Genomic DNA, 19,530 nt, shown 5'->3' on the forward strand with positions numbered 1-19,530 from the left:
GGAGATCCGCCGCGGGGTCGGGGCTGGGCTCGGAGCGAAGCCGGGGTTTGCGTGCTGGCTGCAGCAGCTGTGAAGGGGAAAAAAAAATGTCATTGATGTTTTTCACGGTACCAGCAGGGAGAAATGGGGAAAAACCTGACCAACCGTGCTCAGGGTGGTGTTGTTTTGTTCCTGAGAAGCGTGGATGCCAGCCTGTGCCGTTGGCTCGGCACCTGCCCTTCCCCGTCTGATACTGGCTGTGTTTTTCCTCCTGGGAATCACTTACTTCAGTCATCGTAATAATTTTTTGGAGCTGGTGTGACAGCATAGCAGGAGCTGAGGATAACTTACCAGTGTGGAATTCCTGTGCCCAGCTGCCAAGTGGGTAGCAGCCTGGTAGCATCCTGAAATGAGCTTTCCTAGAAGGCTAATTTTTTTTTTTCCCCCAGACAATTGGAGCAGACTGTTCTTCCTAGATAGCTGGTTCTCAGTGCACATGTTCCTTCATGAAAATAGGATTTTTATTTATTTTTTTAAGTGACAGAAGCAACAGGATCTTATTACACAACTTGATGTCTACCAAAAACCAAGTGAGTTTCACCTAGGTAGGGATTTATCTGTTGTTGTCCTCTTCTGCTATGTGAAAACATGGTGCTTCTGGAAGATAAATGCCAAAGTGAAGGCCAAGTTGTTTATTGTAGAATTAACTTGCATTAAAAATGATGTGGTATATGGCAGCGAGCTTGTTTTGAATGATGTATCCGTTGGATGTACCTCAGATCTTGGAACATCCCAGTAGATTAATGTAGCTGGATACTTCTGCCTGTTCAGACACTGGGCTTTCCATCCTGTACTTATGGGGATCATAAGGTTTGTGACCTATGTAAGCATTTCTCTCCCACCCCAAGGTGTTGCCCATGAAGAACTGTGATATCCATCGATCTGAACGAGGACTGATAAATGAAGGGCTGAGATTTTTTGCATTCTCATTTGTTTATTTTTTTTCCCTCTACTAGTCACAATAGGAAATGCAAGAAATTCCATGCTAGGTAAATATAAAGAATAATGGTAGCATAGTAGCTGCTGGGTAGCTCATTTTGCTATCAGGCAGGGCTGTAATTCCGTTTGAGAATAGGCACGTTGTTTTCTGAGTGGTATTTTTCAGCCATTGAGTTAACAAAAGTTAACATGCAAAACTTAAAATGTTCTGAGCATATGGACATATTCCTTTAAATGCCTGAGGGATTTACAGCACTCTCCAGTACCTGTATGAATTCCACTTTTATCCAATCAGTAGATATGTGCATATCATAAACAGCAAGTTACCTGCAAAAGAACACTTGGCTGTAAAATAGAAATACTCAGCTCTGCTACAGCCACAGTTGTGTTCCTGAGCGCTGCCAGTTGCACGCTTGGTGTTTGACATCAGTAGACACGCTCAGCTGCTTCATAGTTCCTGCTGGGTTGCACAATACCATGTGTATTTTGGAAGCTTCCCCTCATAGCAGAGGAGCCTGGAGGCTGTGTAGTGTCTGCTTGTCATTCCTGGCTGGAAATGGCCATAGGGCTGAAATGTGATTAGGTCACCAAAGCGTGCTTCCAAACAAGGCAAAATCAATTTGCTGATCTTCTTGACCTGAGTCTGTAAATACAGAAGATGGATCAGGATGATGATGGACTTGTGGTCTAATCTGGGAGACTGGGTGAGAAAGATGTTTGTCAGCTTTGCCCAGCGTAGTACACACGTGTTAATGTGCATGGTGCAGAACATGTCAAAGATGGGCTGCTCTAGTAAGATATATTGATGACTAATAATGGTTTTAGTTGAATCAGTTTTGCAATTGACCATCATTATAGATGATGATTATTTTTTTTTTCCATCAACTTGTGGAGAAAAACAATCTTTATTTTAAGAAGAATGCATGCATGCATGATAAAAATTATGTATCAGTAAAAAGTGCAAGTTCAAAGAGGTCTCTGCATCCGCTGGGGGATGAAAACAGTTGAATCATGTGTACACCAGTTAAATAATACGTATGTATTTTGTAGCATGTACTATAAATGGAGGAGATGGAGGCTATGTTGCTATTAGCACTAAGCCAGATGTATAATTCTTTTGAAGGTCTGGAATATCAATGATCCAATTGAAAATGTGTCAGCTGAGATGAGTCATGTGTTAGCCTCATTCAGTGACTAAGAAATGGAACAGCCATCGATGTCCAGGCTGAGTCACAGCTTCTGCGTATTTCCTGAAATAATTTTTGATTGATAACGGTGGAGCAGTTGAAATGGCTGTATTTGTATTGTAATTTGCAGGCCACAGAGCAGTCGTATACATACTGTTCAAAACACTAGGCAAGTAGCTAGCACAAACCAAAGCAGTATTTCAGATAGGATGTGTGAATAAGGAATGGTGTCCTGCAATTACCTCCCTTTATTTTTCTTTCCTCTGTTATAATTATTTCTTCCTTGTTCTGCTGTACATGTGCGTCATGAGGAATGAGGCAGAAGTGACCCTTCCAATTCTGTGACTGTGAGATAACAGCACTTTAAAAAACGAGTTGCAAATAAAATAAATCCTAATTATAGAAGAGTAGTGGACAGTGCATCAGTTTTGTTCTTAAGGGCAATTTTGTTCGTATACTGTCAGTGTTTCTGAGATCTGATAATTTTAAACCTTTACGCTTTTTTTTTTTTTTTTTTTTAGATTTTCAGGCAATTTGGCCAAGGGTAAGAGGAAGGATTTTAAGAATGTAGAACTCATTGGTCCTCTTATTTGATATGTTGTATTTCATTAACTTCGCTAATTAATTTCAGTGGAATCTTACAATGAACTAAGAAAGACAGATCCAAAGCAGCACCTCTCCAAACCAAAGCGCATGATTTGGTGTATTGCAGTTGAGGGTATTGGGCATCCCTGACTGTATGGGACAGAGCAAGGAGAACAAGTTTCCCCAGTCTTTCACCAACTTGATCTGATGGTGAAAGAAGTCTAGAATACAGCTTTCTATCGGCAGGACTTCTTACACTTAAGAAAATAAAAATGCAGCACAGCTAAACCACAAGACTACCTTGTAAGCATTTTATTATTTGGAATTTCTCTTTTATTATCAACATTCCAGTGGCGATGCAGGAGGTGGTCTGAGCCACTGGATAAGTAGCCTTTCCAAAAGCATTTCAAAACTCCCAATTTAATTGCGCCAAACCCATCCCAACCTTCCATATGGTTAATGTTATGAGCTTTGTATGAGCACTTTGGGATTTGTTTGTTTTTATTTGTAATTTTTCTCTGGAGTTATCAAGCTAGATTGTCAAAGCCATGTTTTTGAAAAATAATCTATTATCTTGCTTTTGCAGAGCTAAAGGTTGTGGGTTTAGGTTGCTCTTAAACCCTCCACCACAATTAAAATCATTTACATTTGGTGGAAATTCCCTTTTTTTTTTTTTTTAATCCCCCCCTCCCCAGTGACCTACATCTCATGAATGCTGTCTTGTCTTTGTGCTTACGCTGCGTGTCTGCTCTATCTTTTTGTTTGTTGGATCTGTTCAATCTGTTTGTGTCTTGATTAATATCTGACTAAAGCCCCATCTCATAAGTACTTGTGCATATCAGTAACTTAATGTATCCAAGCAGTTACTGGTATCATATGCATGAGTAGGACTGGAGCTGGGGGAGTTAGTACATAACAATAAATACAGGGCTGTGTTTTGGAACAGTGGATCAATGCTGAAGCATATTTTGGATAGTTAGGAGTTTTAGAAGTTTTAACTATATGTATGGCATTTGTGCCAGTCATCAGTATATGCATGTAGCAGATAATCACAGTGCCTCTTTGGGTTGGTGCTTTGGTTGTGGGTTTTTATGTTTGTTTGTTTGTTTTTGTGACTGCCTAGAAAACCACAGATTTTTATTTAATAAAATTAGATAGCATATAAAACACAATGCAAAGATGCTTCGAGATTTTTTGTAAAACTGACCATATAGGGGAAGACCTGTATTTTTTCTGAGCAGCAACCCTGAGCGCTCCAAAGACCTAAATAACCTTTGCAAAACTGTACAAAAGTGATCCAAGAGGAAAAGTTTTAAAACAACAGCCTATCTGATACCTAATAAGTTCATGTCAAAGTTCGAACTCCTGCCTGGGACAAACACCAGCTTCATTCCTGGAGTCATGACAGAGCTTAGGACAGTTACGTCAGGTTGCTCTTGGCCCAAGACATCTGTAGTGTTTGGGTTTTTCTTCTTAAATTGAACTGAGTTTACTTACCAGTTAGTATTGCATTCACAGAAATCATAATGTTTCACTGTATTGAATTTTCAGACGGCCTTTGTGAATTTCTACATGTGACTGCTGAACAGTCTTGCAAGCTGTGGGGCTGATGACAGATGTGGTTGCCTTGCGTGTGTACTCTTCTGCCCGGGGCCTGTACAGCACAGTGTAGAGTCAGTCTGTTCCACACATGAAGAATGTGAATGTCTGCTGGGTCCCTTTTATGCTGCGAAGCCCAGTTTTTTAATGCTGCCCTGAATTTTTCTGGCTTTCCCATCACTCAGGTCAAATTTTCCTCCTCTGCTTTGATGTACGGTAATAATCTTGATTTTTTTTTTTTTCTTTCCCGTGTTTTACAGTGGTTTGAACTTTATTGATTTGATGGTGCGACAGGGGAATATCGACAACCCTCCTAAGACACCATTGGTTCCTGGGTTTGAATGCTCTGGAATTGTAGAAGCTCTTGGAGATAGTGTCAAAGGATTTGAGGTAATATTTTCTTTATTTTCAGAGCAAGACTAAAGAACTACCAGTTCACTGAGTATGTTGTCCATAATCCCTTCTGGTTTGCCAGCAACAGCAGCCTTCACCACCCTACTGAGATTTGAAAGGGCAATTTTTCCTTGCTGCTTCCCAAGCATGAGAATGACCTCTTGAATTAGTTTCCAAAGCCAATGCTGTCATCTCCTTCACATCCTTCCTGAAAAGTCACTTTGCCATGTGTGTATCCTGACGGCTAAATAGGAACTCGAGAGCATGACTGATGTGCTTTAAGAAAGTAAAATAAATTGAGTTAACTTGTTAAGTTTCTTTTCTTGGCCATGTTTGCTGTCGCTGTTGCTCTGTTCCTCAAAGCCCATGCACTGCTGATTCTAGTTCCAGCTTGTGATCTTGAGTTAATGAGACCTCCATCTACAATAAGCATTGCTTCTTACAACCACGTGCATTCATGAGACACAGATAAAACTGGTACACTGATCCTAGGTATATGACTTATTCTGATCACTTGGGGAAAGGATGTATTTCACCCAGCAGAATCGTGATAAATGACAAATAGTTAATGTATATAATAAAACTTTCATAACTGGTTGGCATTATGTACTCTTCGGTATCTCTTAGTACATACAAACAGCATTCTCTCATACCTCCTATGCCATTATCGATGTTAAACATCTATATTCCCTCCAATCTTGTACTTTTATTTTCTAAGTAGATAGAAAAATTCTGAAAAAAACCTGAGTTAATGCATGTCAATCCTATCTCAGCTATTTGCTGAGTCAGTCATGTCATCAAGTAATTGCATTTTCTGAATTCTTACTGTATCTTGATCTTAAGAAGGCAATTACCTAAAATACTTTTATTTAAAGGTAACTTTTTTGCTCTTTTAGAAGAGCTGTAAAATTTCTCAGTTGAGTGAAGATAATGGCCAATTTAGTTTCTAGTAGGGTCTCAGTGATGAGCTCTTAGGACATTTGTCTGCATTCCGCCTCCTGCCCCATCTCTGCCTTGAAGCAAGTCATAATCTTCCAGTGTGTTTTGTGACAAACAGTAACTGAACAATAACTTTGTGGTTTCAAAAACTCTACTGGTTCAGTTGTTCTGCTCTAGTATCCGCTTTATAGTTGTGCTCCATATCAAAGAATATCCTGAGAAAGGAGCATAGAAAGTCTCTGCTCTAGATCAGCGTTCTCAGTTTAAAAGTTCTTGCTATTTTTAAAGGGCATTGTGAGGATACAGCATATGGTGCATGTTTGAATAACACTGCACCTGACTGAATATACTGGGTCTCACTGTCTTTGGTCTCACTATAGAACGTGCTTGTGCTCTGGTGTACTCCCTGAAACTGAAACAAGCTGGGGTATTTTATTTTTTGCATATAATCTCCCTATCCCTGGTAGTGTTTGAGTGATCTAGAAGAAGACTCAACACTTGGAATAACTGCTGTGCACAGGTATGAACCCATCAACAGGAGATGTGCCATGAGGAAGATGCAAGAACATGCTGTCACTTTCTTTAGGGATTTCTTGCACAGAAGAGGAGCACGCCAGATGATGCTTGTCTCCTTGACATACGCTGCCACCCTGTCCATAGTGATGGCAGGAATGGCAAAGATTGCACCCTACATCTTCTGACATTCTTCCCTTTGTAAGATCTCTTCTAGTTCAAGTCACGTTAAAGTTGTGAGCATATCTACCTGAGATACTACACCTGAGATGTTGCCAGCCATTTATCATCTTCATTAGCTGTGATTGCATTATCGTATGACAAATGACAGCATTGAATGGCAGCCCATTTTGACAGCAATGTGTAAGAACATATTTGACATTGGAAGAAAGCTTCTTTTATGGAATAATGGTGTAATGCCTGTTCCTTCTGCCATTAAAAGAAAAAGCTGATTTCTACTGAGCTGAAATGTGTTTATGGTAAATTATGGTATTTATTATTACTAAGAAATCCCTTGGGAATCACCAAGAGGGAACGTGCGTTCTTTTTGGTAATCATTTATGTTTGTTTGCAAGGATTTAGGACATATTAACATCTTTGCTAATTAATCTTAGCAGACTTTAGATTTTAGCTGCTTCTCCAACAGCAAAAGGGAACCACAGAGTGGTTACCAGTGAGGCATTGTTAATTTGAATGTATTTTTTCAAAAGGAGGAGGCATTTTGGTGAAATTGGAATGACAGTTCTGTTTCAGCTTCTTCATTCCCTGAGACAAACCCTTCAGATCTGTCAGCAGCACCTTAGCTTTTAGCAAACCCGCAATATCCCAAAGCCAAAGTGATGACAAGTACTTGGGAGACCAAAATGTGCTTGTGCTATAAATGTTTGTCCGAAGGTATAAGTGTTGTGCTTTACTCCATTGCTGTGGGATATAGTTGAAATTGTCTAAGAACAACCTGTAGTATTTCTGAAGCATTCATGGATATTAGTAGAACATAAGATAGAGAATATCAGGCAGATCAGCAGAGGTATTTTAGAGGGGTAGTTTCTGTTAGCTGTAGTTAAAACATGAAGTCCTGAGGTTTGATGCTGTTCCTGCCTTATTACTTATATTGTGGCTCTGCTGCGGAGCTCCTTTCGTGGTTAAGGATTCTCTTTCTGTTGGTGTGTTACAGAAAGGCAAAGAGGTCTAAGACACAGTAAAAGATATGTAGGGGCTGCTGGGGACAAACCATTATCAAGAGGTTGTACGAGTTGTGCCTGTGAAGGTTTTAATATATATTGGCCACATGTTTGCTCACTGTGACTCTCCCTAGTAGCCTCAGTAGAGCAATTTCTCCTTGTACATGAGTGCTGCTTCCCAAGTCTGGTTGTACCCCTGCGGGGGCCTCAGAGCTCTGGTTGCCTTGTTGTTATTTGTGTGTATCTGTGGGGAGTCACTATCTCCATTTTAAAAACCTGAGGCTGCAATGGAGACCATTATATAAATGTATGAATTTGATGTGCTTGGACCTCTGAAAGGTTCCTAGGAGCAACCAACTGTATCCAGCATTAACAGAAAATCTCTGTTTCTTCTTTGTTAAATACTCTTTCACTGCTATATATTTTCCAAAGAAATTGAATAGAGAAGTGTTGTTTTCAGAGAGAATATTTCCTTTAAATCCTGTCAGATTCACTTTGTAGGCTTGTAGTGCCTCGGAATCCAGAGGTATATTTTTGATGTTTAAAGTGGCTTATTTGAAGTTGAAGGATCAAATTCTGCTCTGACACATGGCTGTAGAAATGACAATCATGGAAATGTATTGGTAGAATCAGTTATTAGGATAATAAAAACAAAGAATTGGTACAGATGGTGTTATCTTCTAAATGAGTGGTTTTTGAACCCTTTCATGTGCTCTGTCTGGCAGAGTACAAGGCGTCCCCTTCTCAGTACACAGAGAGGAAAAGTAGTTCTAAATTAGTGTGAAGACTGAGAAAGCAAAGTGAAAATTATCTGGGGTGTAGTTTTGTTTATTCCATGCATCTCATCAATATAATGATAATATTTTTCCTCCCGCCCTTTTTTTCTCTAAGCAAATCTCCTGGTTATTAATAAGAATGCTGTTTTCATTGTTTACAGCCCCATTTGTTATTTAGGAGATCTGCTAGCAAAAAATAATCTCTATTAGTGATGATGGAAGACTGCTTCATCAGAGAAACAGTGCAGCAAAAAATAGGAGGTGGCTTTAACTTTGTTTGGATATTTCTGTTGAATTCAAGTTTCTAATTAAATACAATTAAAAATGGTAGAAGCCCAAAGCTGAGCAGCTCAACTGGTATTTTGCCAAAGATGTGGAGCACCATTATCTTCAGTCAGTGATCCACAGCTTGAACAAGAGAGTTGCAGGTCTTACAAGTTGCTCTCTGCGTTCTCGGTTGCAGCCATATCCTCAACATTGTTTTCTTCCTTGTTTGTAGATTGGCGACAGAGTCATGGCTTTTGTAAACTACAATGCATGGGCTGAAGTCGTATGTACCCCAGTAGAATTTGTCTACAAGATCCCAGATGACATGAGTTTTTCTGAAGCTGCTGCGTTTCCCATGAACTTTGTAACTGCCTACATGATGCTCTTTGAAGTTGCTAACCTAAGAGAAGGCATGTCTGTGCTGGTTCACTCGGCAGGAGGTGGGGTGGTAAGTTGGAACTTTTCTTACTTTCCTGTCACCAGGTGACTGAAGCAGTCTCATGCATCTCCATTTCTGAAATGAGCCAGACTCCGCAGTTTGATTCGATATCAGACTTCCCTGTGTGAGGGATTGCGGTGGGAGGAACTGCACCTGTTTTCCCATCACAGCACTGGTGTGAATGGTTGTTGGGAGCTTTTGGTGAATTAAAATGGTTGTCAGGAGCTTTTGGTGAATTAAAATGTTCTGACAATAAACTCTACCCAAAAATCCCTAATTGGTTGTCAGAGATCAAGGAGTAAATGTTGTCCCAAACATTGCATTCCTGAACTGATGCACCTTTTACTACTTCTGTGTTAAAGGAAGCTGTAATGAAAGGAATAAATGAATCAAATCCCTGCACAAGGTATTTGTAAGTATTCATAATCCTCCTTGTAGTAAATGGCCCTCTTGGAATACTGCAAGTACTGTGTGTGAGTGTGTGTGATGCTTTCTGTGAAAAACGTTTTTTGGTTTTGTTTTTTTTGTTGTTGCAGAGGGGTAGAAAGCAGTGAAAAGTATTATCATGTTAACCCTGAGGAAAATGTACAAATGCTGAATCTGAGTTAGTGGTGGCTGCTGTGTGTCATGGTTTGGATCATTAGTAAGGAGGTGTTGTGTTGCACGGGCAAAGTGACAGTAGGATGAATTCAGTGGAGTACCAGGCCACACAATGAAATAAAAAGTCAGCATTGTGTGTTACCAATTCCTTGAACTATCTTTCCTGAAAACCTCTCTCCTTTGGAAGATATTTAAGTTTATGCAAAAAGATTAAGATACTGACAGGGTAGTTTGTTTACATTTAAAATTGTGCAGTCCTTTTCCATAGGACAGATTTTATGACCTAAGAACAGTAGCAGATCTCAGCCTTTCAAATTGGAGTGCCTCTTCTGTTCTCCTGTTACGCCTTATTTATGTTAAGTTACTATTCTGTTGTCTGTTGAGGTCTGGTGGGCAGTCCCAAACACCTTATCCCTAATTCTGTGCCCTTAGACCTTCTTTTGGATTCTTGTATAAAAGAAGGCTGTAATCAAAGGAATAAATTCATGAGTTCCCTGTACAAGGTATTTTTGGCTAAGGGTAATCCTGCTTGCAGTAAATGGTCCTCTCGGAATACTTCTGTAAACGAATGGAATTTATAATCGTATTATGCTTTGGCACAATACAACCTAGAGCGTTATGGCTGACGTTATTGTTCTTTAATATTAAATCTTTTCATGTGGAATTTAGGACTGTTAAAGCAACGTGAGGCCACACATCCAGGGGGACTGTATATGCTACAGGAATCAAAGGCTCAGCTTTAGCTGCAAGGCCATTTGCCCAGCTGACACTATTCAGACCCAGGCTGAGCCTACAGAATTAGCAGAACACCCAAAAGCAATTCCTGCGCACATATCTAAAGAAAATGAACTCCTTCTCCTTACAAAGATAAAGCATCCTTGCTAAATTTCTTTTAGTACTTTCTCTGTTTCTCTTTCTAACCTCACTCACCTCTGTTATTTCTTCCTGAAGCACTGTTAATGCCCTACCAAGTCTCATGTAGTCTTCTTTGCTAGTGCCCAACCTCCATGCTGGGCTGTTCCTGTAAGGAGCTGCTGGCTTCCTCTCTTTTGTTGTGGATGCTCAAGGAGCAGCTTTTAACTGGTCCACTGCTGTGGCTGCTTGTGGACCTTCTCTGAGAGAAGCTAAAGGAAAGATGGGTCCTGGTTGGCTGCCAGGAGAACAAGGAGAAACCAGATCTATCACCTGCTAAGTAATTAAATAAAACAGTGTTTCCAAGGGAAAGACCAGAGATGCAGGAAGAACAGCCAGGTTGGCCAGTAACTGGTACAGGTCTGTGTGTGGTCCAGGGGGGACTGTACATAGGAGGGAGACTGGGCTGGCTGGCCTGCAAGACAGGGTGCTGATCACTGTTTCACAGGGGAGAGTGCCTGATGCAGCTTGTTGTTCCTTCTGAGGGAAGAGCATGTATAACTAGAATTGGAAAAGAAAGACTTTTCTGATTGCTTGATAGATCTTACAGGGAAAATATTACTCTGGAGATGCATGGAATTTTTTCCTTTCTGCTGACTAGACCTAAAGATTTCAGAGAGGTCTGTGTTACTCTTTAAACCACTCTAATAATCTGTCTGTTAAGCCTTTGAAAAATTTAACAGCCTGAATTGAACAAATCATTCTCACAAAGTTCTTTGTTAATAAAACAGAAAACTGATGCTGAAATTGCTATGGGAAGAGGTATTTGATGTGCTTTTGCTTTAATAGACAGAAGGCCCATTCCCACTTTCAGCAAGTGGGAAACCTGTCCAGTTTGTTCCTAAATGTCATAGAAATTCTTTACTTTAATGAGACAATAGGCTCCCTGTGGGACTAGAAGTTTGTAATTGTTCCTTTCTCATTATGCAAGATCATTATTTCAGCTGCTTCAGGCAGTTTATAAAAAAGCACTTGTTGCTTCAAAAATGTTTGTGAAGTTCTTTGTTCTGGCTCCCTGGTCCCCTTTAGGAGGATCCTGCAGCTTTTTTCAATAAATTGAGTTAGGGAAAATTCTCTAGAACCTTTACTTGTGTATTGCCTCAATTTATGTGGCCTTATTTTTGTTTATAGATATTTTTGGTAGTGAGGTAACTATAGCGATTGTATTCCCATCTGTGCCTGGGGTATGGTTAGTATGTGACAGTACCTTTCAGTATCTGACAGAATTCTTTAGAGAAGTCACTTTACTTATTTCCATAAGTTTCAGGGGACATCAGAAGATAATGTAGAGAAAAAAGAAATGTACCAAGATAACTTATCTTGAAAAAAGCCTGATGTACCTGTCTCTCTGTTACAGACTTCAATCCCATTCCATATACCTAATTGGTACCTTCCCTGCTGCCAAGTCAGCTAAAAGGTCAGGGCATCACGCGATCTTCCCTGGCCGTGGTAGGAAGTGTGGCGAGTTGTAGGGAAGCACCTTGTCTCTCTGAACCAGGAGGAGAGAGGTGGTCACTCACAAACTCTGCTTCTGACACTGCTGGTATATTGTAGCCTTCCATATGAAAAGGAGGACCTGCTGCAGTGCTCAGAAAGGGGATTTGAAAGGAGAGATTATATTTTGCTTTTGTTTCCTAGAGCTGGCTTGTTGATTTTGATTGTTTGGGAAGGGGGTGGCTTTGGGGGTTGGTTTGGTTTTCCTGTTTCTTTTTCCCTTTGAGATGGGGACAGTTCAGAGAGACTGACTCAGCTCTCAACCTGGACAGTGAAGTAGACTGGTGAAATTTTAAGGGCCTTCTAGGAAAGCATGATACAGGCTCACAGTTGCATTGCGTGATTCAGTCGGTCTCTGAGAAATTAATACCTTGTGAAGCATTCTGTTTTCATTGCTTGAGCTGTTTCTGACTGGGATCTACCAAGGACAACGTTTGTCATCCATTCCCTTTCAGCGCTCTGCTTGTCAGGACGCTTAACACTTCTGCTTAAACCGTTACATTGAGTAGTGGGGCAGTTCGATAATTAACAAAAGATATAATTGTGTAATACAAGTAGAGTTTAAATGCTTAAGGCTATGGAACTGTTTGTGTCCTTGTGAAGTGATTGCTAAAATAAGGAGAAAGTCAGGTAACACTGAATTTCAAAAACTTCCTATTATGCATATGTATAAATTAATGCTCAGAAATAGGAGTTTTCAAGAACAAATGACTTGCTGTAGGGCATATATTGGCCTATTTTAACTGTAAAACACCGTAATTAACATTTGAAATGACAGTAAGACAATGGTAGAGTAGCTCCCTTCACAAATATACTCCCATGTCTTTTTCAAGTGAAGCAAAGGGGTGACTGAAGAAAATACTGAGAAAACTGAGCAGTAGCATGCACCCCGCTGGGATTGATCTGCTGTATGAAGCAATTAGTTCTTTCAAATGAAGACTGTTTAAGTCAGTGCATTCAACAGAAATCACAGCACAGGCTTGTATGAGATTATAAAGTTGATCTTAAAATTATTAATGTCAACTGTATCCTCAGTTAGTTGGATTAGTATAAATATGGGACTGTTGTATTGAAAACAAACAAAAAGGCATAAAAACTTGGGCTCTTCTAGCTTTAATAAATCCAGTCTCTATCTCTGTTATCTACCTGGAAAATAAATTCCTTCAGGGATTTAGATTTGTCAGAGACAGCCATTATCTCTGTTTCCTTGTTTGCTCTTCATGTACTTCCTACTCTGAATATTCAGAGTACAAAATTTGGTGATTTACCAAGATTGTTTAAACGCCTTAGTTTCATCACTGAGCCCCTCATATGCAAGGCAGACTTATTAGCCAATTCTTTAGCATTTTGGTCTTCCAGATGCTAAAATTAAGCTGCCTTTCATGGAGGAGCATTGATTGCTATCCTGAAGCTGTGATCTGACCTTCCTTTTCAGGCTCAGCAGCAGAGAAAGTGCAAGCAGAGTAAGTTGCAGATGCAGCTCTCGTGTTTGAATTTGAAGGGTAAATCTGACTTGGCAACAGATTTAGGTCATCCTGGCAGGATTGGTTACTGCTTGGCAGGAACCCTCTTTTTTATTGTGTCTCCTCTGCATAAATTGCAAATATTTGAGGATGTATTCCAAACTGAATCACTGAAGTGGTGATATTTTAGCTGACAAAGAACTGGCACTCCTTAGTAAATCTAGTCACCCACTGTCACAGGCAGCATATAAGAAACCTTTCAAGAGAATTATCAGATTTCTTCTTTAAAAAATACTCATGTGTTTATCCATTCAAGTTATTTCTGCTCTGTCTTGCCTGGTGAGAAATCTTTCTCAATTTCCAGACTTTATTTGTGATCAGTTAATGTATCTTTGTTCTTCTACTGGTGTTCATTACATAAAATTATCTATTCTGTCCTCTTGGGGTACTTCTTTCAGATATTTTTGGTAACGTGTTTATGGCTAGAACAAGCTCAGAATCAAATCTCTCCTTGGCCTGTATTTTTTCAGGCTGAAAGCAGGTCTGTTTGTTCGTACCCCTTTTTTTGTAAGGTCAGATGTCTGTTTCCATGGTTGTCCTACAGACACTGGTCCAGGCAGATACACACACATTTCCTGGGCTCTGAGCTGGCTGGCAGCAAAGCAGCAGTAAGTGAAAGGCAGAGCCTTTTAAAGTAGGTCTCACAGCACCCCTGATCCTTTTAATCATTGTATGGGTAGACTGAATTTAGGTCTGTCTGCACCTGGCAGGTAGGAGCACATTAAACAGCACTCTTGTGTTCGAGTCAGTTCTTTTTGAATGTGAATAATTAGAATTTACTCTGCTCTTCTGATGGTGCTGGCCAGCACACTCTACCACGGCATTGATACTTCCACTTTGCTGAAATCTGTACTCAGTACCTCCCAGGACTGCACTTGCTGTTTTCCTATGAGCAGTTCACAGCTATTCTGCATTTGATGAATACACCCCAAGTGCTTTCCTCTTATTTCATCTCCAGCAGCCAAGGAAGGGAATAAATCAGCTCACAGAGCTCTGTGTAACCATGTCTAGGCTGCTCTGAGTACCCAGGCTGTCTCACTTGAAGCCAGACAGGGTATTGGGATGCAGAGCTGCCCTGTGCTGCTGAATGTCTCTAAAGCAATGGATGTGCTCCCTCAGCAGCGCCGGGGAGTCCCAGTGCCGTGCCTGAGTCTATTTCCAGACACTGCCTCAGAGCATAATCTGTTAATCAAACACAAAAGCCTGGCGAGTCATACACAAAAAGCAATTTCCCTGACCAAAGCAGGCCGGGTCTCTGAAGGCCTTTCTTTTTGCCTCTCCAAGCCCTGCACTCCCCGGAGGACGTGTCCTTTCCCCGAATCCCCTGCTGAGTCATGTCACAGACCAGCAGTGCTTAACTCTTCCTTGGATGTTCCACCTCTTCAGGTAGAGATTAGAGCTTATATCCGCTGGATCTCAGCTGGGGTGTGTTGTTTTAGCTCCACTAAACTGAAGAGGATTTATACCAGATGGAGATTCAGCCCTGAGTTTTGGATGCACCTGAGCCACACAGTTTTGCGAGGGGGCAGGAAAAACCACACTCTGCTAATTGTTACAGAAAATAAGAGATTTTGAGGTAAAAGAGATCATTATCTCATGGTGACTCTTTCTTCCTCTCCTTCTACTCCAAAGCTTATTTGTGGTGCACTGAGTGTAGCAGATGCTGCCTTACGCTTGTTCAGGAATCACATTTCAGTTTATCCACTCTGCAGTGTTCACCTTAGTGTTTGGTTTCCAATTTCCTGTGCTGTAATTGGAAAAATGACACCCTCAGGAGATGGAGACTTGTGTATCTGACTTCTCCTAACACCACAGAAAAGTTTTCCTTGATGCCAGAAGATTAGTAGATGTTTTCTCCTCTTGATTTCTTACTGAGTTTGTGTACTGTGTACCACCTTCAGATATGGTTATGTGGCATCAAAGCATTTTGGAAATGTGACTTCTCCTCACGTTCGGTTCCAGACATGTTTCTTGTGCAAGATTTAAGTCTGAATGATTTTTTAAAATGCTGTAGTGCCTCTGGGCTGCAAAAATACATCATACAAAATGATAATTTCTTACTGATGCTATTGGTTCTAATAGATGTGCTTTTGCAGGATGGTATCTTTTAGATGGTTTCTTCTCTCCTGCTATAAAGCTGAGCTCAGTTTACATAATAGCAAAAAAGATGCTTTCTTGAAAGTATACTTATCTGTAACTGCTGTAATTCACTGCACAGCTTGCACATCAGACTGAGGTCTGGCTAGTGCCATTAGGTCAGACCCTTTTAGAAATCCACTAATTTATACTCCTTATTTATATTTCATCCAGTGAAATTAGTAAGTATTAATAAGCTAATTAGATTAGTGATTTTTCTTCTATTCATGCTTTCTATATAGACTTTTAAATGTCAATGACTTTTTTTCTTTGAAATTGTTAAATACACAGAACAGTCTACTTCATAAAAGGACAGAAAAGTTGATTTTTATCATTATGAGAAGTTTCCAATCTTGCAGGTTTAAAGCTGGGTTTTAAAGCAAAGAAATGTAAAAAAAAAAAAATAAAAAATCTCAATCTTTTTACTGGATCTAAAGCTCCTGTAAGCATATCCATTTATAATAAATTCTGTAATAATCATATGTGTAGATTAGGCTCAACATACTGGTTTTATAAATTGACAGGATACCTCAAAGAAATCTATCACAGAGATTTGGGAGCTAAAGAGACACAAGACTCCCGTGCCAAATCCAATATTAGACTTGCTTCATTTCTACAGAATGCTTTAACACAATTTACTTTTTTTTTTGAGGACTTGCCGAGTGGAGTTCTGCATGATAGTGTATTTAAAATATATATAACTAAAAGGAGATTAATTCTATTCTAAGGGAATATTTTCTAGCCATATCTGTCCCTTCAGTGAAGCAGTTGATCAGTTTTTTCAAAGACTGCTAAATCCTGTTAAAGGCAAAATTCGTTGTCCAAGTGAGAATTATTTCTTGCTACTTATTAATTTTTCCAGATTCAGGAAGCAAGAATCTAGTCTGTACTTACATGTAACAATTTGCATCATATACAAAAAATGAGATGTATGAAGAGTTTCATTTTCACTTTTCAAATCATGCCTTTCTAATTAAACACCCTCTCAGAAGGTTTTAGAGTTCATACACTGTTTCTGATAACATGGTGCCTGCTTCCATATCCATGTGGTCTCCATGGTGAAAGCTGGTAACAGGCATGATGTGGTTTTGTCTGGGCAGGGAGGAGACAGAAAACTCTCTTGTCTGTCTACCACAAAGCAACTTTTAGGAGGGGAATGGCTTTGGAATCCAAAAGACAGGACAGGACTTGTAAGTCCCCATGATCAAAGGGTGCACACGTGATGAAGCGTGTGCGGTGGGACAGGAGCCAGCATGGATGCGTGGATACCTCACCTGCCTCTCCACTGCCCTGGGAAGGGGATGTCCTTCCTTCCAGCTGCAAAACCCTTTGTGCATACTTCATTTGTGAGCTATGGACGTGCTGAACAACTGGGGCCTCACATACTTGCAGTTAAAATGTGTAGCCCTCTAAACACTAGCTACTAATCCAGAGGTAGCTAGATGACTTGAGGGATTAGAAAAGAGACTTAAGGGTGACTTGCATAGCCACGCTGCTGTTTTGGAGCTTATTTGAATTCCACAGAAATTAGTGAAATGTTAAGAGTTCATAGGTTGCATTCAATTCTCCTGTTTTGTTGGAGAAAGCATGAAAGATCCAATATCAGCCTTTATTCAAAAGTTTCTGAAATAAGAATACTAAGAATACTTTGCACAAAAATAAGTAAGAGTTCATGTCAAATTAAGATCTTCAGAAAGCTGTAGAAGAATCTCTTGTGAAATTGCCTCAGAATACTTCAGTGATGTTCATCTAATTATAAAAGTACTGGTCATATGAGTCAGTTTTAGGCTTTAAATATCTACAGAAAGCTGGAAAGTATTCTGATCTGGGATTTTAGATAAGCTTATCCCTCTGGAGGGAGGGAAGGGTGTACTAAAGAGTTTGAGTCAGGAGGAAAATAGCTTATGCACATCCTGGTTTTTTTCTGTGTTTCCCCTATTCATCTGACTGTCAGTTTGTTAAATGTTAAATCATCTTCTGAAGGATAAAAATCAACATGTTTTCTACTCTAGTATTTGACCTTTTAAACATTCAGTGTTTTTGATTCAGGATATACTCATTATCTCTTGTCTTCCCAAGTTAGATTGAAAATGCAGAAAACTAATTAGAGCATAGATCAATAATGTCAGAATTTCATTCAACTAGCATACATTATAAAATACTGACTTATCTAAATCACTGTGGGTAATGGCTTTCTGGGAGGTGCAGAAAGTGAGAAAAGGGGATTGCTAGTGAAAATAACTAAGAAAAGCAGAGATACAAAATCTAGATTATTTTTTCTTATAATTTTATGTAACAATATTTGTGGAGGCTAAAACCTGGGCTTCAGAATAAGGTGGTAAGTAATAGAGAAATGAAGTAGAAGAGTGAAGCCTTTTCTGCTCCCAGGAGACATCACATCTTGTGAGATGAGGCCCCTCGGGAATGGATTTTCCTAAGATTTCTAAGAGATTATAAATTCCAACCCAGGAAAATAGTGGATGATTTTAAAAAGAAAAGATCATTTGTGTTTGGTATTGGATTATCATGCTGTGAATCAGAATTCCATTTCTCATCAGTACAGTGAGAATGAGAATGCATCCCTTCTCTTGCTCTCTCTGTCTATTGGTACCTGTGTGTAGCTGTTTACTGACTAACCCAGTAGCAATCCAATCTGAAACTCTGGATGCCACCATATAAATAATAATATTGTCCTCTCTTGCAGTGTTCAGCTCAGAGGATTGTCACTAGCAATTATATTCAGCATTGTATGTGAGGATGCCAAGACCCCTAGGGTATACAGGCTGATCTAATTATTCTACTGTAAATAAAACTCAAGCACTGATTACTGGTATTTATTTACTAATAATCAGGGTTTCTGCTTGGTATGAACAGAGATGTGTTTATCAATGAATGATTTTACTGGTCATGCATATGGTTTACAAATGACAATCTTTTGGCTGTAAATATAAGTAAGAATCTGCTGAATTCTGTCAGACACTATTTTTAGAGTGACAGTGCCATTTCTTGCTTCTGGGCTTATCCGTGTAACCGTGCTAGCTCCAGTGGAATAATGTGGTTACAGCAAGAGGCCGGATGTGGCTACCAAAAGCCTGTCTTCCGTTTCTTAGTGTGTTAAGAGTAAAACAAAACCCAGGGTTGTAAAAAGGTGACCTGTTAGGATCTTTTTTTGAAATGTAGATGGCTCAGGGCTTCCCTTCTTCTCTCAGCCTCCTGAAATTAGAGGTTAAAGCTTAAGGGAATTTAAAGCCTTCTGGGGCATGAAGCTGAAAAGTCAAAGTACAGATGTTTGAATGTACAAATTCTATAATGCCCCAAGTCCTACCTAAAGACTGACATAGCATCTGATTGACTCCACTGGATTCCTGCTCAGATATAGGAAGAATATACTAGGAGAATGATTTTCCTATACGTGCTGTAGGCCATTTTATCCCCTTTGCTGTTGATTAGTTTTGAGATTGGGGCACTGGCCTAAGCGGACCTGTTAGTGTGACTCAAGGCTATGCCTGCATTTTGAATAATCAGTAATAATTATTGTTATTAATAAGAGGTAAACCAGATTTGCTTTACTGTGCAGTATTTGTTATAGCAATTTGCTGTCTCCCGGTGAAACCGTAAGAAAATGGGATTGCTTAGGAAAGGTAGGCTATGTGCTGTCCTGGGTCTGACTACACTAGACCTTCTGTATTAGGACTGCAAAAACCTGGCTCATAAAAGCTGTATCTGAGCATCAGAGGAGCACATACTTTTACATTATCTGCCAGGAGCTCTGTCCTGGTGTTGGGTGCTGCAAGGCCTTCTGTGTGAGCAAAGAGGGTTTGAATCGCGTGCGGGAGCAGCCAGCGCTGCGCTGAGGTATGAAGTGCAAAGAGGACTGCTGATGTTACTCAAGAGGCTCTGGGGGAAGCATGTAGGATGCAAGTAGCAGATGAGAAATATTTCTCTAGCACTCCGAGTAATCATTTTTGGTGCTCCTTGTAAGGAGCTCTTTCCTTAAAGAGGAAAGAA

At 39.9% G+C, this 19,530-nt stretch overlaps 1 protein-coding gene across 1 annotated transcript in view; it reads left to right on the plus strand.

Moving 5' to 3' along the window:
- Window positions 1-1,646: 1,646 nt before the first annotated feature.
- The window catches only part of VAT1L (vesicle amine transport 1 like), a 53,039-nt gene continuing 35,155 nt past the window's right edge, over window positions 1,647-19,530 (plus strand). Inside the window, exons 1-4 of the mRNA XM_010162983.2 lie at window positions 1,647-1,682; window positions 2,687-2,709; window positions 4,610-4,739; window positions 8,651-8,866. Coding sequence (XP_010161285.2) covers window positions 1,647-1,682; window positions 2,687-2,709; window positions 4,610-4,739; window positions 8,651-8,866 — 405 coding nt within the window. The remainder of the gene's footprint in view (window positions 1,683-2,686; window positions 2,710-4,609; window positions 4,740-8,650; window positions 8,867-19,530) is intronic.

This window comes from Antrostomus carolinensis, unplaced genomic scaffold (genome assembly GCF_000700745.2).
Source record: "Antrostomus carolinensis isolate BGI_N321 unplaced genomic scaffold, ASM70074v2 scaffold5202, whole genome shotgun sequence".
Taxonomy (NCBI): Eukaryota; Metazoa; Chordata; class Aves; order Caprimulgiformes; family Caprimulgidae; genus Antrostomus; species Antrostomus carolinensis.